Source organism: Natrix helvetica (genome assembly GCF_964273705.1).
Source record: "Natrix helvetica genome assembly, chromosome: 5".
In the NCBI taxonomy this organism is placed as follows: Eukaryota; Metazoa; Chordata; class Lepidosauria; order Squamata; family Natricidae; genus Natrix; species Natrix helvetica.
The window spans coordinates 34,957,973-34,984,850 of NC_138551.1; the positions used below are offsets into that span (position 1 = coordinate 34,957,973).

The following is a 26,878-nucleotide window of genomic DNA, read 5'->3' on the forward strand; positions in this document are numbered from 1 at the left end:
TCATGATGGGTAATCAGAATGAGAACTAGCACTTTGAAGTGAAGTCAAATACTGTAAGATATGATTTATAGTATTTAGAGACGAATGTCACTTTTTCAGACACAAAATTGCAATAACATTTTAAGGACTCTTGTTTTCTTACAGTTTTGCATTGCAAAAAGAATGCCTTTTGCCATTGAGATCCTGTAAATTTGTTGCATCTTTATCCCATCATTTCTCTAAGCTGCTCCAAGTAATATGCAAAATCTTTTTGTCTTCACACCACTCTAAGGTCAAGAGATTATGACATACTAATTCTGTACCATGTGTTCTGCGGATAATTGGAGATTTAAAGCCAAACACCTTGTATCTAAGCCTGTTCATTACCCTTCATTGACTCATATTATGAAATGTGTCTGATTCATGCCCACACAAGACAGCAGTCCAGAAATTGGCAGTATTACAATTTACATGCTACTCACTATTGCTTAAACGTTATTTCCACAACCACAATAAAAATCTGTTCATTCACAATTCTCATGCCTGTAAATCAGGCCTAGATTTACAGTAGCGAGTCAAGCAGGTAAATGTAAAGTGATAGTAGGTGTTTTAAGTTTTACATATATTCTGCTCCCTCTTACCTAATGCCCTTTGGTAGCTTGGAACAACTCACTTCAGATTTAGCAGCATTATCTTTGGAAGGCATTGTAGAAGCTGTGGTCCAAAGCTCATAGTGTAAATAGGTTGCATAAATAGTGGGAAGTATATCATTGCTATAATAATATAGCTGCAAAAATGTTAGGAATCTGCTGAATCTTTAATAATCGAGTGGCCCTTCAATACAGCTGACTTACTGTTAGGTATTTAAGGGGAAGTATTTGAGAAACTTAAAATATTATTTAAATGCAGATTCAGTAACTGCTGCCCAAATTCTGTCATAGAAACAGCTGATAGCTTTGTAAATAGTTGAATCAATTACTAAAATCTATATGAGAAAGATTAAATGCATTAAGTCTGCAAGCTAGTTTATGGAAATCTACTTGCTAGTTTAACATATTTAAAATGTGTGTTTAAGGTTAGAATACCATACCCTAGTAGCAAATAGTCCAGAAAAGCAAAGAGAAAAAGAAGAGCAATTGGATAATGATTGCAAAATGCAAGAAGATTAAAAAAAATATTTCTAACCTCAAAGAAAAGTAGTATATTGTGTAGTGTAGCAAAGTATGGTGCAATGTGGCTAGTAGATTTTGACCCACTGTCTGAAGTGAAAATAAAATGTCAGAAGGGAAATGCTTAATTGATGCATATTAGAATTAAACATACTTCTCTAGGCTTTTGTGCTGCTCTATGATTTAAATAGAGCCAGTATTGGATGTTTTAATTTCCACTGAAAAGCCATTTGAACTGTTTTAGAAACCTGCAACCCAGTTTCATCAGTCAGCTATAGGAAAAATAATACATCTTTTATTTTTACAACTGCTTTTAAATAGTGTCCTCATTTCTATCATGTGTCTCTTAATGCTTTAGTAAATGTATGTGGATTATTTGATTTGTCATTAATCATTAGCTGAGTGATCAGTAGCAAAATGTGAATCAGAACAGTGGATCTGGCTATCAGTCTGCAGTCAATGACTTAGGGCAGTTCATACATGCACAACATATTTGGTACAGCTGTTTTAACTAATTCAACTGAATTAATGTGCATTAGTTTAGATCTCTTCGCTTGAAATGAAAAAGGGAGAAACAAAACCTTCTCTAAAAATTGTTTTTTTTTCCTTTTTCCAGTTTTTAGATGTGGTGCAGTTTGTGCACCAGAAGTGCTGGAAAGTGGGTGATATCTTTCATGCTGTGGTACGATTTTGTAAGCTCCATGAAGAAACTAAAGGGCCGACTCTGAGTCTCTTTGACTGGCTTCTTGAGCTAGGATAAAAACCTTCTTAAAGATATTATTTGCATTTTTATTCCATTTTAAGCGGCAGTGATCTGTGAGTGGCCCTGTTTTATTCAAAATCTCAACATAAATAGAGCTGAAAAGTATCCGTTCTGCTGCTACTTCATGACCCTGTTCCAAAGCAGTGCAAAGAAGGGAAGGGAAGAGTGAGGACAGGGCAGAGAGAGAGAAGTGCAGAGCCAATGTAAAATATTTACTACATGTAGGACTTTGTAGTTTTGAATGCATTGCTCTTGAAAAGAATAGGATTTGCAATTAAATGACTGGGTTTTTTTTACAGAATCTAAATGAAAAAGACATTTTCCATAATCTGCCAGCTATGCATTTACTGCTAACTGGAATCCCAGTAACAAAATTAAGTTTAAAAAACCCTTTGTATTTATAGTTCAAATGCCTAGTGATTATACAATGACAAATGAGTATATATCAGATGTCCTTAAATGAATTCTATATTGTTCTGCTTTCAATCTATTCCCAAGGAGCAAATTAAGGTCTATGCTGACACTGCATTGAAAAGTCTGAAAGTCATTCCACAAGTGTGTCCGTTCTGCTGAAAGAATAAAGCCCAACAGCTTTTTAAATGAGTTCTTAAAACTCATGTTCAGTGAGTATAATGCTGGTCTGTCCTTTAGTAGAATCTAATCTCACTGGGAATTCTAGACACTTGCCTGAATGGCCACTGTCAAAATATTAGCATTTCCCAGTTTTAACAACGATTCATGTGTTTTATAAAACTATTTTCAATCTCTGAATAAATAATAGAAACATGTACTCTGACTAAGTTTGCAGTGGGTTCAGTCAGGAATTAATAATTTAATTCCAAAAGTAAAATAAGTTCAATTAGGCCAACCTGGAAAATAATGGCTTTCCATTATGCCTTAATTAATAGGAAGATTATACCGATGAAATGTTTCATACTATTAACGACAGTTTATTTCTAACATCTTTAAGCTAATGTATCCTTTTATTGTAAATATTTGAAGTATAGTACATAAGATTTTCTTACAGAAAAATGTGCTTGTCAAAAGCTAGTACCTTGCTACTCGGAAAAATAGTTCTCATCCTATTCAAACATTCTCAAGAATCTGATTTTAATATATACAGTAATCAAGGAAGTAAATTAGGTTGCAGTAAACAAAATCTTCAGCTTACTACTTGGTAAATAGCTCCAGTACAACTTGCCAATATCCATTGCTAGTAGTTTTCATTGTGGCGCTACTATGGTATTGAACATTTATTTCACAAAGGGGGTGCTTTTCACTACAGGATTGATTTTAGAATGTCCAAAAATAACATTATTTTGCACTATTTTAGAAGCAATTTTTAATTCAGTAATAGAGAGCCATAATTACCACCATTTCCCAATCATGCCTGCCCTTTCTTATATACAGAGCAAAGATATTGCCAGCATTTCTATCAATTTAAGTGGCTTTATAGAAAATAATCATTCTACAGTACATGTAGAAAAGTAAAGAATACCATTGTTCATAGAAGAACTTTGGACTAGCACCTTGGTCTGCTTTGGAAAAGTGCCATTTGCTAAAAAGTTGTCAGTTAAGTATTTGCACTCAGAAATCAATAAAATAATACATTATTAGAGATTGATATATTGTTGAAATATATTTATTTTTGACCAATGGCAAATTAGTTGTGAATTACACAGATTTTGCAGTGGTAGAATAAATGTTTACAAGCACAAATAATATATCAATGTAACAATGTGATGACATTTCTTTCTGTATATTACATTTTAGTACTGAGCCTGACTTGAAATAAATTTGTGTTAACAATCTGCCTTTATTTTTCTTAAATCTGATTCTGAATATCTCTTGTAAGTGATACAGATGAAATAAAGCATTGTTGTACAACTATTTAATGAGGGAGATAAGTTCTGTACAAATCATTACCAGAAAGATCAGACTACCAGTAAACCTAAAAGCCTATTAAGTAATTGATACTTAGCACTAGTGTAAGATATAAGATTAAATTCATATAATTATATATTCTGAGCTGATGCAAATAATATTTCCCTCACTTCTGATAATGTGGAATTTTTGCTTGCAAATAGATACATTTTACTAGCAGCTTAATAGTTTCATTTAATTTTTGTTTCTATAAACTTTTTGAATGTGTGTACTACAGAAACAAATGAGGTTTCACCTTCCACATTTGGAAAGGTGCTATGTTTTATAAGGTAGAAAATAGTGGTCCTTTGCTGTATTAGAGATTTCACCTGACTTTTTTAGCTTTCTACATTGAAAGGAAACTATACATAGTGTAGAAGAAAGTTCAGATAAGCCAACAACTTGATATTTTCAGAGCCATATAACAAAATCTAAAGATTCACACATATTTACAACTAAGCTTTATGCCAGCATTTGGATATTTTGGAACACAATGATGCTTTGCTGACAGCAACAGTTCTTTAACACTATTCAAAACAGAAACATAGAAAATCATTTCTAATGACTAAGAAATGATGGATCATAAATACTATCAACAAATACTGGTTTATACAAGAATTATACAAAAGCCAACATAAACAACATTGCATGAACTTTGGGGCAGGCATTTTCCTGGACAGCCTGCTCGTATGGAAGCCCAAATTAGCAGCAGATCAGATTAGAAGGCTCTGTAAAACCAACATCAAGTTCTTGAGAAGAAAGGCAGTTCACATTAAAAGAGAAGACATGTGGGTTATGCTGCTTCAGCACTATGACTCTCACAATTGAATGCCAAAATCAATGTAATCATTTTTATTTCAGCTTAAATCTTTCAGGATGGGACAAACCATAAACTATACTTAAAAAATATATCAAGAAATAGAATTATACAAGATAAATTCAAAATTAAGTCCCAAATATAAAATACAAATAGAACATTCCAATCAATACTAGTATGATATTTACATTATACATATTGAAATGTTTTATTAAATAAAAATTAAATCTTGTAAATATAAGGTATCTAAGTGAATGCAAGAGTAACCACTAATAGTATGATGAAGCTTCCTCACTCCAACTAGCCTATAGATCTTTAGAGAAAAAAAGGCATTTCTTATAATTTTCTCAATAATACATTTTTATATAACTAGCCAAGTTAATTATTACAATAAGTCTAGAAAATATTTCTGCTTCATAAAGAATAAAAGACAGATGCAAAAAGCAGATTTTTAAAGGTTATTGTCTATATAAAAACACTGAATTAAAATTCCTAGAGAAGAGGGTCAGCCTTTGTCTCAATTAGCGCCATATCCTACACGTATTATCTTTGCTTCCTAAAAAAATAGAGAAGAATATAACATTAAGTGTTAAATTTTTTTATAATCATAATATCTAAACAACAGTCTTAGAGTTTGTTTATTTGCTGGATCACTGAAGTATTATGTTTATTTTATCTCAAGCACTATCCTTATTTTGCTTGTAATCAGTAATGCTCTTAATCTCAAGTAATTCATCAGTTATTACTCTTTTTTTGAAAATTAATCTTGCTGGCTTTATACCTAAAAAGCCATTGTGCTATTCGTTAATTATAGAATAAATCATTATTTTCAGCCCAAATATCTTCAGTAAAAGCCCTCTGAAAGGATAAAAAAAATCTTTACTTGAAATCTTGGCAATTCTACTTTATTCTGAGAATATGCTATAGTGCTACACAGACTAATGGTCCAGATCAATATAAAGCAGTTTTATATACTATGGCTTTATATCAGTAAGCCAGATACAGCATCTCACAATTATACTTTCAAGCTTATATTGCTTATTTTTATATGTAATACAACTGTTAAAAATAAACCATAAAATGAGGCAAATGCAATTTCTCATACATGGATTACAATGTTGAGTAGGCCAGCACTCAACATTGTAATCCATATATGGTTATATGATACATCAACCAAGTTATGGCTTAATGGTTGGTCTAATTCAGATCACAGGCAAAAAAAGGCAAATGTGACTGGAATAAAATTGCCTTCCCTAATGTTCTCTTGTTGCAATGTTTATTAATGTGTAGTAGTGACACTTCAGCTACTTCTGCTTAACCTTTTCATGACAGAAGTATAAGCAAACATTGAAATCTGAAAGTTGTTTTACTTCAGCCTCACGTAAGAGATGAGAAATGTAAATAGATCAATCCCCTCCAAACCCAACTATTTTAATCCAATATATATAATAAATTTCTGGACTAAGAAAAACTGGGAAACACTTTATTTCACATTGCTTTATTTTTATTCACCACTACCTGATTAAAAATTCAATTGAAATATAACAATTTTATTTCAGACCATGTTCTTAGTTACCTGTAATAATTATATTCCCTTTGTAATTGAAAGCACAGGAAAATATCTCATCAGTGTGGCCTTCCAATATTTGAATGCATTGTCCCGTCTTGGGCTCCCAAAGGCGAGCTGTCTTATCTGAACTGGCTGTAAGAATACAACTTCCTTGAGGATTGAAACAGACCTTTAAAAAATGATAAAATGATAAATATTTTTAAAAAGTTAAGAAACTAGAATACTTTATTGTAGTTTGTCATCACTTCTACTTCTATTTTATGCATGCAGCCAAGTGGGTGGATTTAAGGTAGTCATGCTCTTTTAGCAAAAAGTTGATTTAGGGCACTGAAACAGAATGAAGTTTCCCATGGCAAGTCACCAGAAACTGATTCACTCTCTTTCTTCTCAGAATAATACTTACAATTATTTTGCAAAATTAGAGAAGTAAAAAATGTTGAAATGATTATGAACTAATTTAAGATTAATGAAGTTGTAGACTTAATTATGAACTAATGGATTAAAATGTATGCCAGATAACCACAGAGATGTCTTCGGACAGCGCTGCCTCTTCGGCCTTGAAATGGAGATGAGCACCGACCCCTAGAGTTGGGAATGGCTAGCACATATGTGCGAGGGGAACTTTTACCTTTACCTTTAGATTGTTATAGTTGCATGTCAAAGTAGCAAGTCATAGGTTGAAGATAGTTACATGTCACACCCAGTAAGTAGTAAAAAGGAAAGAAGCAGATATGAGTTCTAGGAAAAAATGTGCAATGTTCTGAATTAATATGATATGTGTTACACGGTAACACAGTATACAGTAAACAGTTAATAGTAAGCAGTCTGTAGGTGACATGAATGGATGAATGAAAATGGGATGAGGCAGTACAAAAAAAATGTGATTGGCCAGCCAAATACTACAGATGACATTATTAGTAACATTGCTTTGGACAATGTCTCTTTGTTTTGAATATATACAGTAACTTAAGCATAAGTCTATTAATGTATACACAAGAAGAAAGGAATTTAAAAGCATGATCAATTTGATAGCATATCCTGGAAGACTCGAATGATTAAAATTCTAACGATTGGTAGAATTGTATGTAGAATAGATTAGTAATTAACTGTATGTGCAAGCTGCTACATTTTTCTAAATGAAGTAATGACGACGACAATGACGACAACTTATATACCATCTTTTACTTCAAAGCGTGCTCTACCTCAATGAAATGTGCAAATTATTAACTGGTGGTGCTTGATTTCTATTGCATTATATCCACCTGATGTGATATTTAAATAACTAGATAATAACAATTTGAATGTCCTGAGAGCCATTGCCTACTACTACAGTTAGAGAAACAAAGAAATAAATCTATATTTAGAATACAAAGAAAACCCTTTTCTTGGTCATATTCAAATAGAAAAATATTTTATGAAAAATAAGCAGAACTACCAAAGTTTGAGCTATAACAGCAGTATGAAAGAATTTGAAACACATAAACATTTTACCTTTGAAATTTCTCCTGTATGGCCTTCAAGTTTTGCAACACATTTCTTTGTTTCTGCATCATATACTCTTGCTGATCCTTTGGTAAAAAAAGAAGAATATAAATATCTTAAATTTTTGGTAAATATTAATACATTCAAATAAAATTTTGATAAAAATATAAGTTATACAGTGGATATGACTAACTACTTTCCTAAAGATATGTGCAAATAATATAATTCAGTCTAAGGGGGATTTACTTCTAAGTAATATGCATAATATAGAGTCCCCTGGTGCTCTCTAGTCATTGAAAGAAACAGCTTGCAATGCAAACAAATAAAAAATATATTATTGCTTTAAGATGTGATTATAAGTGACTTAGAAGTTTCTGAAGCTCTTTTGCTGATGAAATTTATGTCACAAAGTATGATAAACTATGGATTCAAATTTTATATTCTTATGAGAAATATTCCTTTGGCATGATTAGATAATTCAATAATTGAAAATGACACTACCATATAAATACTCCTGGACACTAAATATTTATGGAGATTCTCAATCATCCATGTCATGGTTGTCCCAAAGGTGCTTTTATAGGGGCAACTGAACTTTCTTGGTTTTCTTTGAAGACGTTTCACTTCTCATACAAGAAGCTTCTTCAGCTCTGACTGGATGGTGGGGAATGGAAGGATTTATATTCAGGGGTGGGTTGCTGCCGGCGTTATTGCTGGTTCGCAATGTGCGTGCGCGGGCTGTGCAATTAAATTGTTCTGCGCGCATGTGCAAAACAATTTACAGTGAACTGCACACACGCAGTCACTAAAATCCAAAATGACGGCGGACAAATGGCAGCAAGGGAACCAGTTCGGAGGCGTGGCAGGTCTGGGTAGCTGCCGGTTCTGCGACCCAGGCCTGAATTCTACTACCGGTTTGGCCCACCGGGCCAAACTGGCAGCAACCCACCTGTTTATATTCCTTGCAGACAGATGGTAATTTGCATTCTTTTAGAGAGTCGTGGAGGTTTGTCTTTTCCTCAGGAACACCTGAGTAATGCAAATGGGAGTGGAACTTTCTTGGAACTGCTGAAAAGACTGTGTTGTGGAGCTGTGCTTTCTGCAGGATGTTATTTTGCCCTGTGTCCTTTCACTGTTGAACGTAGGCGGAGGCTGTGGAAATGAGTCTATGTGTTGTATGTATCTCAAACTTTGCAATTTGCAGATTACAGGCCTACAGGAATCATTTGCACTTCCGTTTGAGAGGAATACCTCCTGACAGAACGTAAAACAGGAATAAAAAACCATTTTAGTTTTTTCAGAAATCTTCTTCACCTACCATCAGCTGAGGCGCTTGCAATACGCTGGCCAGTATAATCAAAACAAACATCTAATACTTCATCATCATGACCTGTTAAGGTTGCCACCCGCTTGCCTGTCAAAGCATTCCAAAGCTGCAATGTGAGGGAAAGCATTAAACAACCTACGCAAACAATTTCAGGCAATCAAAAACATCGTTTTATGTCATACTGAACTTTCATTGCAAGTATAGCTGGCCTTTAATCTTTTTCTTTAAAAGAACATAGAGCTAGTGTAAACAGAGTAAAAGATAGCTTCTATGACATAACAGCAATGTAAATTAGACATTTACTGAAATAATTTTTAATGCAAGATGCTCTTTTACAGAATTATTAGGGACAGATTTAGTTTGCCAGATTTCAATATATAGTTATGTTTCTTTTCCAGCCAGGTTGATTTGTAATGTATCATTCTTGTTGCTGTTCCTACTTAGTTTACATGTGCTCAGAAATCATGGTATTTCTAGAGTTTAGTCTTTGAACCAAAAGTGTGACAATTATATTACTAAATGACTGAAAAAAAGCATGAGTGTCTAATCTGCTAGAACTGTATGGTCAATATGATCATGCCTATATTTTTAATATCTATATCCCGTATCTTATAATTGAGGCTCTGGCTGAAACATATCGTTCTCCAAAGTTCTAGGACAACTGGCTGGCTCGTATCTCTGATTGTCTCTATTCATCTAACATCTTATATATTGTTATCATAAAATCTGAACTATGATTCTAATAAAATTATATACAGGAAGCAATATTCAATTGCTTGGATCTACATCTCAGAATTTCTGAAGACAAACTAAAAAAGGTCAGATAAATCCAAAGAAGACATGGCCAACTGAAACTTTTTGCTGGATCAAATATTTTAGGCGAGTAAATAAATCCTTTCCATATAAAAACATATCATATCCTGCAATACACTATTGTACCATGCATGTTTTGTCCATAGATCCAGTGATGATCAGAGTACAATCCCAGTTGAATTGTGCGCTGCTTATTTCTGCACGATGACCTATTAAAGTATGCATTCTCCTGATGGGCAAGAAAATAAATTTCAAGTTAAATGGTAGTTATATATTGTTATATAAATCTATTAATCACAGACATCCTTAGAAAAAAAGTTAGAGAAATGATACAGATAGTGATGTCCTTGATATGTTTATTTAATAAGTATCAAGAAGAAGAAGAAGCTCTACCCAAATAAATAAGCACAAAAAATAAGCAATCCTGGTGTTAAAATATGGTGTTTTTCTCTACAAAAGCTTACGCAGTAAAGCCTAATGAGTAGTTTGCATTATATTTATTTTCTAAATGCATATTAGCATTTTATTTTATAAAAATATGAAAAAAATAGTTTTAAAGTGTACAAGGTCAAATAGTAAATCAAAGAGACTATTATTTCTCCATTAGGGCCATAACAATTACCTAAAGTTTGTTACTGTTAGTTTGGCAAAATGATAACAAGCTTTCTATCACTTCAGCTTTGGTTAGGTGATGCTATGAAAACACTCTATGCCTTAGAGGGAAAATAGCCTGAACTGGCTTGTGTTGTTACACTTTAGGATGCAAGCATTTCAGGGATTTTTTTTGGAAAAAGTTTTTTTTTTCCCTTTAAAATTCATTCACAAATATATATATTTTATAGGTGCTATTAACATGTATCTGTTAACCATTAATGTTTATTGCTATCTTCTTACAAATATATAGTGTACAGTTTGGGTCACTTTCTTGCCATCCCAGGTCTCCATCTTATTCTGCAACAACCTTGCTCCTTCTATCTCTCAACCTCCCTTCTCTGCCATCTTCTTTCCTCCTCTCCTTCCTCTTTTCTTTTTCCCCTTTCTTTCCCCTACTTTCAGTTTTGAAGTTTATCATGTTCTTGAATTACATTGCCCTTTTGTGAGATTCTTTTATTAAGGAATAACCCTAGCGAGCCTCTTTGGTATAATGGTTAAAGAGCCAGGCAAGATATCAGGAGACTGTGAGTGCTAGTCCTGTCTTAGGCATAAAGCCAGTTGGGTGACCTTCAACTAGTCACTGTCTCTCAGCCTGGCCCAAAAGGGAACGGCTAAATCACTTCTGAAAATCCTTGCCAAGAAACTGCAACATTTCTCCGGGCAGCTGTTGGGATTCAATTCTGATTCAAAGACACAAAAAGAAAAAAAAGCCATAATTCTATAGCAAGTATTCTTTTAAGCCCCATGTCCAGGAAGGTAATGCAACTTATATTTATATAATATAATATAATATAATATAATATAATATAATATAATATAATATAATATAATATAATATAATATAATATAATATAATATAATATAATATAATATAATATAAATATAATAATATAATATAATATAATATAAATAAGATAATAATAATAACAGCAGCAGCAGCAACAATACCAACAATAATAATAGATGCGGCAGTGCCTGGAGACAGCAGAATAGAAGAGAAAAACTGGAGAAGATAACAAAATACAAAGACCTACAAATAGAATAGAATGACCATGGCAAAGGCAAGCAAGGATAGTACCAATAGTAATAGGTGCCTTGGGTGCAGTCCCATAACAACTGGAGTACCACTTGAACACCAAATTTGCCATCAGTCAATTACAGAAGGCAGCTTTACTTGGAACTGCTTCCATCCTGCGACGATATTTGTAACACCATCAAACATCCAGATTTGTCTATCCCAGGTCCTTGGTAAGGACTCGATAGGTAGACAAAAATGCCAAACTCAGAATGAATATCTGTCTGACTGTGCAATGATTAATAACAGGAGATATTTATAGCTCAAGGCTGAAACGAGGGGCCCTTGGTGCTCTCTGAACTTGGTTGTTTTTTTTTTGAAGATGTTTCATTAACCAAACTAGGGAATATAATCAGTGCAATTTTCCAAAAACAGATATGCAGAGAAACCAAATGTTGGGACAATCAGATCTAGACGACAAATGTACAGGCAACTGCCATATGTACACTGGAGAAATGGGAAACCAAATCAAACCATGCATCACCGTTTTTACATCATACTATGCCATAAGGCAGACAGAAATTCAACTGTAAACAGTAATCTGAAAATGTGGAAATCTGCCTCAAAACAAAAAAAAAATAGCTCCATTGACTCTGCTGTGTAATGCATTAAACGAAAATGCACACAGGTCACATTATGAACTATATAATCCTAGTCTGTACAAAACAGGATTTCTGTAAAGCATAACATAAAAGATAACATTACCTGCCCGTGCTAACATCCCATACTGCAACTGTATGGTCAAAAGAACCTGTGATGATTTTATCTCCTGTGGTGTTAAACGATAATGCAATAATCTCTGCAGAATGTCCCTACATTTTTTGTAAAAAAGAAGATTTCATAGAATTTGTTTATATATATGGTAGTACAAACATTTTTTTGAGACATGAAATGAAGTAAAAGTAAATCAATGTAAAAGAAATCGATAGTAATGAAACCTGAGTGAAAAAATAAGTCACTGGCTTGTTGTGACATATTAGGATTATAGTTCATAAAGCCTGACTGAAGTGTATGCCTGGGACAAACAATACAAGAAAAACATGGGAAACAGGCAAAATATGAAGTGGAAGTGGGCTGGGAAAATTTGGTTTAAGATACTGTAGGTTGTGGACCTCATTTGGTGAATTGGATTATCTCCAATCAACATGAATAATTCTAAATAATAAATAAATAAATAATTCTAAAAAGGAGTGGGCAGCTGCTACCAAATACAAACAGATTGGGGTGGGTGGGTGTATGTAGTGCGTTGTCAGAGCAAAGGTGGTAGAATCTGCCTGCTTTCCCATTAACTTTGCTCAGAAAGCTGGTAGGGAAGGCTGCCCATCGGGTAAACACAGTTCTGTGAGATATTGTAGTCACAAACTGGGTGTCTGAGTGCCCAGATTTTGATCATCACATATCTGCAGGGATGCTACAATGGCCAAAACTTCATGGGCTAGTTTTTCAGTGCTGTTTTAACTTTGAACAAATGGATATAAGGCCATGGATATAAGGCACCTATATTCTTTCAATGACTTAATTTCATTTAATTCCATTTAAAACGTAAGAAAGCACTCTATCCTGTTAGAACTATAAGTAATTGCAACGCACTGTTAATCTGACTACTTCTTCTCCATTCTGTATGTCCCATAATCTAGCCGTAGTATCCATGCTTCCAGTTGCAACTAGTGTGCTTTGAAGATTAAATGACAAGCAAACCTGTAAGATAAAATGGGAAAGCAGATCTTTTTAGAAGAAACCTACAATGCCTATAATGATTGAAACTGCTGTGCCCAAAAAAAGGTGCTTGAGGATGGCACACACTATCATTTCCTTTAAAGCCAAAGGAATTATCCCTTTTCTCAAAGCAGCTGATATCAGAGAATGGGTCCTGCACTTCCTGGGCAGCTATAATAACCCAGGAGAAGCCCAGATCTAATAAGGAAGTGACCAAACTCAATTTTAAGTGTCCTGGTAACCTTATCAGGAGTCACTCATGCTAGATATCGTCTATACAAATGTATGGCTAGTCTCTATCTACTTTGATCTTTTCAAATTTCCGGAATAAAATTAAATCATGACATATCCTGTAAAAACTGTAGTTCTATTGTACCTGAATTCTAAAATTATGATAGCAAGACAAAGGGATTTGCCAGGTATGTACTTCATTTTATAATTTGGGAGAAGATAGAAAAAAACAGCTCTATGATAACATAATAGAATACATGTGAATGTGACTATATATATTTATCGATTTCTTGAAGTACTGAAATGCTTTAAGAAGCATGAAGCTGTTTCATGTTTTTATAACTAAATTCCTCTTAAACTTTATGCTGAATATAATATGGATTATGACATAGCACTGGGTATTTCTCAAGTGATGAAGAACAGCATATGATTTTTCAACATCTTTCTATAAATCCTATTGAATTCTAATTGGCTTTAGTTCTGATTAATATAATTAAACCCACAATTTAACAGCTAGTAACTATATATCTTAATTGGGATTTCTGTGCAATGGTACCAAACATATGTCAAAATCAGTAAATGTACAATATAATCAAAACTGTTTGATTATAAACTGTTTAATATAATCAAATATACATTTGAGGAAGTACTAGTTAAGGAAGGAAGTAACTGCTGAATGAGTTTTTCTTAAAAATGAGGGCACACAAAGAACATATATATTTACAACACAGAATAATATATCTAATGAAGTAAACTGTGATCCATGAAAGCTTATGTGACAATCAATTTCACAAGACCCTTAATTATTTTTGTTACTTCTCTGAAATTAGGAAAAGTTTTACTGGTATCAACCTTTAAAGTTGTATAAGACTACAACTAATCCAAAAATAGAAAGATACTCTTTAATTATCTCTAATTAACAAATTATTGCATAAAATCTATTTTGGGGTATTTGTGAGAAACAACATGCATTAATATTAATTACTAATCTAATTTGGTGAGATGTTGTTTGTTTGTTTGTTTGTTTGATTGGATTTATATGCCGCCTTTCTCCCAAAGGACTCAGGGTGGTGTACAGCATTAAAAAACACATATTACAAAAGTTAAAAGAAAATTAGAAACAATCCAAAAAACAAACTCAATTAATATAACACTAACATTTTAAAAATTAGATAAAATTAACAGGCCAGGCCGGCTTGCTGGAAAAGCCAACTTTTTAGGGTGCATCGGAAGGACTGGAGGTCGGGGATTATGTGGAGCTCCGGGGGCAGCTCATTCCAGAGGGAAGGTGCTCCCACAGAGAAGGCTCTCCCCCTGGGGGTCGCTAGCTGACACTGTCTGGCCAACGGCAACCTGACGAGGCCAACTCTGTAGGATCGCACTGGACAGTGGGAGGATACTGGTGGCAGTAGGTGGTCTCGTAGGTACCCAGGGCCTAAGCCATGGAGCGCTTTAAAGGTTATAATTAGTACCTTGAATCGCACCCGGAAAACAACCGGCAACCAGTGAAGGCCGCCTAAAAGGGGTGTAACATGGGAGACCTAGGTACCCCCATGATAACCCACGCGGCCACATTCTGGACCAGGTGAAGCCTCCGGGTACTCTTCAAGGGCAGCCCCATGTAGAGAGCGTTGCAGTAGTCCAGGCGAGAAAGGACGAGGGCATGAGTGACTGTGCAGAGAGCATCCCGATCCAGGAAGGGGCGCAACTGATGTACCAGGTGAACCTGGTAAAAGCCCCCCCCTGGTAACGGCCGTCAGGTGTTCTTCTAAACTAAGCCGCATGTCCAGGAGGACTCCCAGATTGAGGGCCCTCTCTGAGGGGGCTAAAATTTCTCCCTCTATCATCAAAGATGAAACAAGATGCACAAATCGGAATGACGGACACCACAGCCACTCAGTGGGATTGAGCTTGAGCCTGTTCCTCCCCATCCAGATCCGCACAGCCTCCAGGCATCGGGACGTCGAGGGCATCGTTTGGGTGGTTTGGGGTAGAGATAAAAAGTTGGGTATCATCAGCATATTGATGATACCGTACCCCAAAACCACGGATGATCTCACCCAGCGGTTTCATATATATGTTGAATAGGAGGGGTGAGAGAACCGACCCCTGGGGCACCCCATAGTAAATATGGTCACTCCTTATGTTATGACGACCTCAGTTAGTGACCATTCACAAATATAAGTGGTAATAAAAGATTTATTTTCTGACCAATGCCTGCAACCAAATTCCAGGAGTCTGTCAACAAAGGCCTTCTGTATGCAACTGATTATGTTCTGGCCACAGTTTCAAAAAGCAGCTTTAACCAATGCAGGGTTCTAATCAAGTAATTAAAGTCTTGAGCCTGTTAACCTATGGCAGTTATGGACATGCTGTTCTGCAGAGAAAAGCAGCTCAAGAGGAGACAGCTTGTTTAGCAATCTCTCCACTCTGCAAATGATAAAAAATTGGGGGGGGGAGGGGTCATCTGAATGACATGGCAACAACCAATTATCTTTACAACCGCTCTTTCCCTCTTCCTTTCTTTCTCAGTCATATGTTAACTGAACAACCATTTTGCTTAAAAACAAAATTGCTGGAATGGATTGAAGTCACTAAATGACGAGAGGGTATATACAACGATTGAAGAAGTTTGTAAGAATTTAAAACTACTCCCTATTAGAAAAGGAAATGTTCAAGTCTAAAATGTGTTGCTTTCTAACTTACAACTGTTCTGAGCTTGAAGCAAATTGTGTCACATTCAGAACACTTCCAATGGGATTGGAACAGCTCATTTTAAAGTCAAGCTGTTTTACTCATTTCTGTTATATGTATACAGTTGTTAAGTGCAACAAAAACTCCTTACTTACAATTTCTGCAGTATGTCCTCTAAAAGTATAATAGCATTTTCCTGTGTCGACACTCCATAACTTGCAGGTCTTATCAAATGATCCAGTAGCAATCTTGTCACTAAATAAATTGAAATTTTTTATTGTTTTAATTATTAACTCCAAATATTTGTTGATTTAACTTATATAGTGCCAAATCCCGTAAAACTCCTACCATCTAACAGCATTGCATCAAACAAAAGAGGAAACCAAAATAAGGTTCAATGCAGACAATTAAAGCTGGGGTATAAAAATACACCTTTCAAATTAAGTTTGCAACATACCTTAGATCTGAAGACATGTACAACCAGGGTGTATTTAGGATTTTGAAAAGTTACATACCCATAAGGATTATTGAAAGCAATTGCATACACCACGTTTCTGTGGCCTTCCAAAGAACGTAACTCTTCTCCAGTTGCTGTATCCCACAGTTTGCATGTTCGGTCATAACTTCCAGTGATAAAGCTACAACAAACAAGTCCATTTTATGTTTTCAGACCCATTTCTTCTCATCCATAAATTAATGCACTTCTGACTGAATTCAATGGCCATTAATTATTCTCATATTTTTAAGTAATGTTGTATTGGCAAAGATCATAACAAATCTAAACATTTATAACATACATAATCTTATATATATATCTAGTATATTGTTGAGAAGATTGCATGACCTCTATTGGTCTTGTAACAATAAGACTGAAACCAGTAGGTCTAATTATGGGTGTTTCAAAATTCCTTTTCCAGAAGCCCTCTAAATTTACATAGTCTGGCCCATCTTCCTGCCTTAGTGTACAAAGTCTGCTGCTACAGCTGCCTATCTTCAAGAGAGATGTTGTTACCTGGCACATGGAATACATAGACATCTCAAAGCCTAGAAACCCAATAGACAAATAGAGAGAAGGAGACAATAATGATAAAAACGGTACCTGGTGCTCCCAGCAGGCACCGGTATGCCTGTACCGGGGCATATCAGTCGTATCCCACCACTGGCCTGGGCCCAACACATGTTTCCTCCTTTTTTTTGGCAGTTTTGACTTGGATCCTCTCCCCCCCCCCAAACCAACACATTTTTCTTCAGAATAGGGAGAGGGTAAGAAGAATTTCCTACCATGGCATACTCACTACTAGTTATGAAGCATTACTAGTAAGACATTGAAAAATGTCAAGGGCTTTTGTATATCTTTGTACTTTTGAATTGTTGGAATAATGATATAATCTTATATATGTCTAGTAGGACTTGTCCTGAATAAATAATTATTTGCAGCCTCAATAGCTTTGCAATCTAAAATCTGGATTTTAGTGGCAATTTGCTACTACATAAATATTAATAAAATATTCACCACAGCATAAGTGAACTGAAAAAAGAATAAATTCAGCATTGGGACATACTTTTCAAATGTTAACATTAATGGTTTTAAATATCATCGCAGTGAATGACATTTTTAAAATGGTAGACTTGTGTTACATTATCAACTAGCAGCATTTCAAGGAATGGTTAGAAAAAGGAGAACACTGGCTAATGAAAAGAAAAAAAGTTGTATTGTATGTTTATTCAATGTCATTTTGCTATCTATTTTTTACTAAAACTTTTTAATTGAGGGTTTTTTCCTACTGTTGTTGCTACTGCTGTAGTTTTGGTCTTTCATGCCCTAATGACTTTAATCAACTTTCTTTAGTTAAAACAATAGCACGGGAAAACATGGATTGGTAATTGTACCAAATACAATTTTAGTTTAGGAGTACCATTCCATTTAGATTACTTACTTTTAATTTAGCTACATATCTTAACTTACCAAGAACCTGATTTGTTAAAGGCAACGTTGGTGAGGGGCAATATGTGTGCTCGAAGTACCTGAAATTACAAAAAATAGCAATGACTTTTCATTATATTTCTGTACATTTTTGCTGACATAAATCCAGTTCCATAAATATATATTTGAAATATGTAAGTTGTTTCAAACAAAATTAAGTGTTTCTCTGATTTGAGTGCTTATTGATTTCAATGGCAGTCATTTAAGTATGCACTTCACTTGAATTGAGGCTTTGGCTAGATTATGCTTAATTAAATTAAATCACCATGCCATAACAGCATGCTCTATGTATGAAAAACTCAAATGTCAATCAAGTTATTCTACAGCAGATTGCTACTGAGCTGAGCACATACACACACACAAACACACACATAAACACACAGATCACCCAGGAAACAGCTAAGTAAGACACAACCATTTCATACCCATCCCGTGTCTCCATTAAGAGGTGTTATTGACAGTTACAAGGTGATATGAAGTGAAAATAGAAAACTAGTCTTATTTACACTTCTCTGTTCTTGACAAATAAGCGTCCAATGAATACATTTGCATGTCATTCCTTACTGAACTGGGGGGAGGGAGAGCCCTTATTTTTATCAATATGGAGGACATATTTTAAGCAGAACTTCTATTTCATATTAACTACATTCTGTATCTTGCTTTCATGGAACAAAATGCATATAAATAACCTAGGTTTTTTAAAAAGAATAAGTAAAAGTTAAATTTGGATAATTGATTCTCTGCTGCCACATAGACTGATGAAAGACCATGTCATTTATAATAATTTTATCTTCACTGCCTGGTTTTGAATGATCTTATCAAAAGAAAAAAGGCCCTAAAAGAAGAAAGGCAACGTTCAAAGCTCTCTGAAGAAAATTATTAAAAGTTAAAAGACTGAAAATCTGCCATTGAACAAACCAAATCTAAGGAAACTTTTTGAAAAACTTGGTATCCAACTTATTCCACCTGCTTATGATTTTAACCAATGGGAGAACAATGGTTCCTCAAATAGTTACTTATGCTTTTCTACAAAAAGCAATTTAGCCAAGTTCATATTTCATACTAGGGTATCTTCTATGAGAGAATCAGCAAGAAAAAAAACTTTTAAGCCATACCAGGCCTGGTATTCTGTTACTATCAATAAGACTTTAAAATTATTATATTTTTGCATCTCATTTAAGAAAGGCATGACCATCAGCTAGGATTCTAGACAGAACAAAATCTTTGTAAATGAAAACAAAATCTTCCTGCTTTATACAAAAATATCCAATTTTGGCAATTAAATGCCCATGTAGAATAAGCCTGCTCTTAATTGTTGATCTATAGATTTTTTTGTATTGCATTGGTAATACTAGTGAAGGTTTCCTCCCTGCAATTTACAACTTAGATGACTAAATCAATTTTTCTATTCAACTGCCTGAAATATCTTACTCTAGTACAAGTAGTATACAGTAATTGTTTTTCTGCACCTTTCCTTTTTATATACTTTTATATACGATAGTAATTTTTAACTCACTTTTCTTAAAGTACATTTGTTTTACCTACATTTCTGGCTGACAACAGATGTTAACAATTTGCATTGATTGGCACCATATATCTCACGGCATTTAAGGGAAATTCATAGCATTTTAAGATAAAAGAAATCTAGGGACATTTATATCTCTAGTACACATTTGATTCCAGTTGTTAATGCTTTATGGATCATAATACATCACTCACCCACTTAGCTTAACATAGCAAAGTCATGAATAGCAGGCACTACAACTTATTTTCAAATTACATTGTCTCCCACTTCAAATCTTCCTTTCGATTGAGGGTTTCAGAGACTACTGTAGCTGGAATCAACTATTAGTCCATTTAGAATAGACTAATTCAACACTGCCATCTAGCATTGTGAATGAAATATTGCAATTTCAGAAAAGGACAGAAATTGACCATTTATAAAATAGAAATTCCGTGAAATCTTTGATATATATATTATTATTCCACCCTTTTAAAATATTTGGTCAACAAAAGATAGAGAACATACTTAATACTCCTGCTTCCTATTTTTCCCCACAATAACTTTGTGAGGTGTGTTTGGAATGAGAGACTGACCTAATGTCACCCAACTCGCTTTGATTCCTAAGGGAGCCTAGAACTCAACTCTCCTAGTTTTTAGGCTAGCATCTTAACTGCTACATCACACTGGCTCTCTAGATAGTTTGTTTAGTTTTCAGTTTTACAAGAAAATAGAAATAATTCACCATTGTATTTTTTCATGATATTCCATGAAACATAATCATGGGATTTTATAATATTGGGATGATTTCCTATTGAAATATTAAACAGCTTTTTAAAGATTGCCTAGATGTTGCCATATTATCCAATAACTTAGCCTTCTAAATTGTTTCATTAACAGTTTAATAAATCTGTTCCTGCTAATTGCCTTGAATAGCTAACGATCTAAGGCAGGGGTGTCAAACTGGCGCCCACGGGCCAGATATGCTATGTACAGGCCACATCCACCCAAGCTCCACGAATGGGAAAAACGTCCCAAAAGATGTTTAACACCTGTGGTCTAGGTCTTTAATTTCTAAAAAAGCCCAGTGAATTGTAATAATCTTTCTTCACCTTAATGCAGGAATACAGTTTTTTTCCAGTGAAGAGTCATACAGAGTTTGAATGATATAACAGAGACACATTTCAGTGTGTAATAAGTGAGACCAGGACAATAGCTAATTTTCTTTTCCTTTTATTTACATTTAATGAAAATGAAAAAGAACTGATAAATTTATTCTCAAATCATTTGTTGCTTTTATCACATTAAAAATTTCATAGTAACAGAAGGCATGCTGGAGATATCATTGGCCAGGGATCTACATTTGGTGGATCCCAGGAAATATGCCTTCTCTGCTATGGTGCCAGTGGTGAAATTCATTTTTTTTTTACTACCAGTTCTGTGGGCATGGCCTGGTGGGCATGGCAGGGGAAGGATACTGCAAAAATCTCCATTCCCACCCCACTCTGGGGCCAACCAGAGGTGGTATTTGCCAGTTCTCCGAACTACTCAAAATTTCTGCTACCCGTTCTCCAGAACTTGTCAGAACCTGCTGAATTTCATCCTTTATGGTGCCCACCTTATGGAACTTCCTTCTCCTCAAAATTACATTGACTCTCATCCCTTGTGATATTCCTTAAAGTCTTCAGTATCTGCTTATGTGGCCGAGCCTGGACATCCCATGGAACTGGAGACCTGGCTAGATGGTTTCACTATTGAAGGGGGGATTTCTTATTCACCCTCCATTTTGATTGTATATTTGATTTTTAAAGATATTACTAGAATTTAATAATTGGCTAAAATTAAATGTATTACGAGTGAGGGGGGGGGGGGCATCTGTTAGCCATAGCCAAGACTTGCCAACTTCAGACTATTACCTGTGGCTTAGTGAATTATAGTACTGTAGCTGAATTTTTTTTTTCAGAATGAAAATGAAGGAATCAAAGATTAGATATCTATACACCTCACCCACAAAAAAGTAGAAATTAAAGAATCAAGTAAGATTTGCAATGAAGTGTTGCCATACGAATGCTGATGTTCGTTCTCCATTTTATTTTGTTAGCTTATATTGGCACTCACAAACAGAAAGAAAGATAGGAAACAATGTTTCAAAATATAAAGATTCTTTATTGCATGACCCAAAAAATACCTCATGACTCTTACCTTAAAAAGATAGAACTTGTGGTCCAATTGTTGTCCTAGCTTCTCTTGTAATCGTAGAATTAAATGTACAACCTGATCTTTCCGTGACTGTGTGATGAGAGGCTCTGCTTTTCTAATATCTTCTACTAAGGCTTCTACATCAGTTCTAAAGTACATTTTAAAACACAGTTTTCATCTTCTGACAAACAAACAGTTAAATAATTGTTCCTAGTATCAACATCCATCATGCCAAAGTTGGTTTCTCTGGGAATGATGGATGCTGTAGTAAATAATTTAAAAATTAAAGTAATGTGAAAAATTATAACACCCAGATTATAATCACAAATTTGAAGTTGAGTAAGACATGCTTGTTTAACATTGAGAATATTTCAGAAGCAGTTTACAAAATATAAATATAAAAATGAATTATGTATTGTTGCAATGTTTTATAGCATTCACTCAACCATTTACCATATTTTTCAGAGTATAAGACGCACCGGAGTATAAGACACAGCAAGGTTCTGAAGAGGAAATTTAAAAAAAAAAGTTTTTGCACTCTGCAAATCTCCCAAAAATGGCTTGTTTTCCGTGAAACAGGCCCAGTTTTTTTTTCAAAAAAAGGGCATGAATATCCCTTAGGTTTGTAGAGTGCTCCTGGAAGAGGGGGGGGGCAAAAATGAGCAAAAAATGGCCTGTTTTCTGTGAAAACGGGCCTGTTTTTTGTCACAAAAAGGGCATGGATAGTCTTTAGGAAGCTTATAGAGTGCTGCCCTCCCCAGCCCCCAGGAGCTCTCTGAAAGGCTTCTAAAAGCTATGCATGGCCATTTTGGTGAAGGGGGCGGAGTTTCAGGAGGCAAGAAATGCTATATTCAGTGTATACGACACACACAGATTTTCAGCCTCTTTTTTGAGGGAAAAAGGTGCGTCTTATACTCCTAAAAATATGGTAGCAATCTGATCAGTGAAACTTTATTTCTAAATTTAAATAATGTGTTGGACTTCACATATGATGATATAGTGGTGGTGATGGAAGAATTCTATAATGCATTCTTAAAAACTTATCTTTAGGTGTTTTTTTTTTTTTAATACTGTAGAATTCTCCCTTCCTACCATCTCCCATTTTTTATGTAAAATTAAATCCTTCTTACTGGTTTATACATCTCAGCAATTATATTAAAGCTATTACAGTTTTTAAATCGTTCTTAGGACCATAGATAATTTTAATATTTTATATATATGCAGTTTAGGTATATGAATTGCTAAATTATAGCAATCAGGTTTTCAATAATTGCTCTAACCTTTTAAACCTAATTGTTTGGAACACAATTTTCTCTAACACAGTAATCGTCTGTACACTAACAAAGAAGCAAGACTCATTTAGTTCAACTAAGACTTTTCTAGAAGCTTTACTGAATTACATCCAAGATTTCTCAGTTAGGTTGTTGAAAACAAATAATGCTTTACATATATTATTTTCCTACAGATTGATACGTTTTAAATCTCAAAGAGAAAATGTTTCTTGCAGTGGTGGCTCCTAGTACAGGAACTCATTGACAAAGGTGGCGATTTAGTTCCTTTTATGACAATCTACCTCTAGAAGAACATATTTTTCAGACATGTCTGTGGCTTCATAAATAAACTGCTTTGGTCCCATGAAATAATTCTGTTTGAGCAAATATCTGCTTTCATCTATTTTTAGTTAATTATTTCAATAGTGTAGGTTTTATTTCTATTATTTTGTATATTTTCTGTATTACGTATTGTAAGTCACTTTCCAACTCATATGATAGAAAGGCAACACGCAAATTTAAGAAATTAAATATTGAACTTGCTGGAACTTACTTCTGTGTAAACATGCATAGGATTGGCTTATAACAGCTTTTCCCAGAATAAATGCTAAATTTGAGTTTTCTCATTAGGTAGCTTTTCTATTTTTTATCAATTCATTTGAAATGACACTAATTACACTGTAAAACTGTGTTCTTAAACATAGATGAACTTTGAAATCAGTATTTCAAGCAAGGATTTAATTACTTCAATGGCATGTTTTAATTTATATTAAAATGTATTTGATCTTCCTCCACCATGTTCATTTGTCTCCTCCCTATCCCCACCTTCATAAAAGAAAGGTAATCTTTGACATAGCACTTCTCAGGATGTTTCATAGGAGTTAATTTTTTTTACATTCCATTGATATTTTTTTAATTCAACCAGTTTGAAAATAGTCTCAAATCTTTTCAAATGTTAAATGTGCAATACCACTAAGAACCAATATACAGTTAATGAAACATATCTATACAGTGTCCCACATAGGATGGATAAAATTCTCACTGAAAAATAAAGTCTGTGTAAACAAAAAGATTTTGCCAGGTATCATCTGAATCATGATAAACCACAAAAAAATAAATAAATCCTGATGACAGAAAGTAGGGTATGTTCCACTGCGCTGGATGTTTCAAGCAAAGACTGGACAGTCATTTTCTAAGAATGGTTAATTGGAATTCCTGCAGAATATTGGACTCAGTGTCCTAAATAAGATTTTCCAATTCTATATTGTGAGTCGAAGCCACAAAAATATTCATAAAGAAACTAACAGCTATATGCTAAGTATGTAAAGGAGACAGGATAAGGCATTCATATCTTAAACAAACCTAGATTAATATCACAAACATTATGATTAAAAGGTAGCATTTCTTCTGTTCAGCATAACTGTGGGCATTACTTAGTGCAATGTATAGTCCTAGTGTTTTATAAGAAAATATAATACTCACGCAGTATTGAGATCTAGTAAATCTATGGATTTGGTTTTCAGTTCCCCTCTTTGAATATATTCCAAAATAATGCCTTTGAAGAAGCATAACAATACAATTATGAATTCCATATTGAGATTGTTTCTAATCATAAGCACTACAGAAACAGGCCTTTCTTTTGATAAAAACTTATCAAGTAGCATTTCTACTGCTATTTCTGTCATACTGCAGGGCATAAACCAGGGCCCAAAAACCTGCAACTAGTTGAACATATCAAATAATTGCATAAACTTAGTTTCTTCAAGGTACAATCCCCCTCCCCATTGCCACTTACACTCCATTTCTGAAACATAAGTGTGTGTAGATGGGTGATTATGGAGAATTGCTAAAAATTCCACTGTTTTGTGTACATACTGTAATAAATAGGTTGGGCAGCACTTTGGATTCAGTCTTGAAACATTTTTTGGGAGCATGAAGAATACCTACCTAAAATACTGTAAAACAATCATAAGCAATTCCAAGAAAGGCATAACTCCTTTAAGGTCTTGTGGACAAGTGCTACATCCATACTTCTCCCTAACTGGAAGCATGTTTTATAAATAAATACATCTGGTGCACTATATAGTCCTACTAGCTGTATTCCTTTTAGATAATATTTAAAGACTTAGCCTTGATTACAATCCACCTAGTATTACAGAAACTGTACTTTATCAGAACAAACCCACAACAAAGTTCTAAAGTTTAAATACTAGAAAAATTGAGATTTCCTTCAACATATAGCAAATATTATCTTTATAATCATTAGTTTGATTTCTGAAACTATACTACAATACTTGCATGAAACTACATTTACAGAAGACCATGGTTCAGATTTGACCTGTGGACTTCCCAATATAAAATTTATATTCTGAACCAATCAATTAAATTGGCACTGTTTGAATCATGTATTAGTACATATGAAGTATTTAACTGGCTATAAATACCATCTAATGCTTCAGGAAACTTTTAAAAATAAATGTAACAGATAAATAAATTAATTTACATTTTGTTGATCCAGCAGGAACCAGCCTGGCTAATCCCTAACATTCAATTCTTATCCATAAAGCAGAGGACAAGTAATATCAACAACAGAAAGGGAAGCTTTTACACTTTGGAATTCTGTGCCAGAAGAAGTTAGGTTAACACTTTCTCAAGAACCCGTTTATAGTTTGACAAATATTTTATCTAGGATAAAGTGTAAATTGTAGTTTATTTCAGCTGCTATTTCAAATAACTTTTCATATTTCTCTTTGGCGGTGTTTTGTTTTGTAGTAGTGTAAGCTGCCCTAACTACTGCATAAGTCCTAATATAGCAAAATAATAGTTTTCATTAAAATAAATAATTGATCATTTCCCCTGTTCTGAGTGCATGATTCCCACAAACTGATATTTAATTTCTATAAGCAGGTAGTATTGGAGCAAACAAATTCTTTGAAATGGGCGAGAATGCACTTCCCACAGATTATTATTTAAGATGTAGGGAAAAGGCCTATTTTAGTTTTTCAGGATGCTGATGCTGAGGATTGGCTGTGTCTGCAACTCCCTACACAGATCCCTCCCTTGATTATTTTTGCACCTGAAAACAAACTGCTACTAAGAGTAGGTCCCACCAAAGACAAAATAGAAGGAGTCGACTAAACCACGTGAAGTTTACTTTCAGGTCCACAAGGACCCTGGTTAACTTCAGCTGCACCATAAAGTCAGGTGCAGTGAAACTTTGCCCGCCATTCTTCCTTTGCCTTTTCTCTGGGTCTTTCCTCCTGCACTTCCACCCGTTGAATAGCCCTCCCCCGCCGCTCCACCTTCGCTCTCCCCGTTATCCGCTTCCCTCCTGCCGGTCTCCCCACAGCCTTCGTTTGCTTTGCAGCTTTCCCCATCATCACCGCCCTTCCCCGCCGAGCTCTCTTCCCAGAGGAGTTCGCCTCCGCAACTGCCTCTCTCCCTTTCTCCTTCCCAATTTCTGCCGCTGAACCTTTCCGCACCCGGCGGGTAATATCGCAGCAAGAACCGCTTCAGCTTCATCTCGTCTCTGGCCGCCGAAAACTTAGAGCCGGAGCCGTTGTCATAGAAACCAGACAAACCGACGCTGAAGCGCAGTGCGCAGGCGTAGCAAAGTACCAACCGAGAAGGAGGGACTTGGTATTCTGTCGCCAGCCTCGGCCTTGTTACCATGACAGCGGGAGGCGTGGCATGAAATCGTCAGCTCTCCC

General features: G+C 34.8%; 2 protein-coding genes across 3 annotated transcripts in view; one reads left to right on the forward strand and one right to left on the reverse strand.

The window, feature by feature from the left end:
- The window catches only part of SPHKAP (SPHK1 interactor, AKAP domain containing), a 68,035-nt gene extending 64,313 nt beyond the window's left edge, over window positions 1-3,722 (forward strand). The window contains exon 12 of the mRNA XM_081955898.1: window positions 1,765-3,722. Within this exon, the coding sequence (XP_081812024.1) occupies window positions 1,765-1,908 (144 nt within the window). The 3' untranslated portion in view covers window positions 1,909-3,722. The remainder of the gene's footprint in view (window positions 1-1,764) is intronic.
- On the reverse strand, window positions 3,536-26,743 carry DAW1 (dynein assembly factor with WD repeats 1). Of its 2 annotated transcripts, none has more exons than XM_081955897.1 (13): window positions 26,651-26,743; window positions 24,651-24,723; window positions 21,901-22,045; window positions 18,180-18,238; window positions 16,729-16,851; window positions 16,369-16,468; window positions 13,163-13,270; window positions 12,278-12,384; window positions 9,970-10,072; window positions 9,022-9,136; window positions 7,713-7,789; window positions 6,228-6,390; window positions 3,536-5,207 (listed from the first exon to the last, which is right to left on the reverse strand). In XM_081955897.1, the coding sequence occupies exons 1-13, from the start codon at window positions 26,688-26,690 to the stop codon at window positions 5,173-5,175; spliced, it is 1,248 nt and encodes a 415-aa protein (XP_081812023.1). In that variant the 5' UTR covers window positions 26,691-26,743; the 3' UTR covers window positions 3,536-5,172. The 2 variants fall into 2 exon arrangements, with proteins under 2 accessions (XP_081812023.1, XP_081812022.1); XM_081955896.1 differs by having other exon boundaries at window positions 26,552-26,719.
- Window positions 26,744-26,878: the final 135 nt, after the last annotated feature.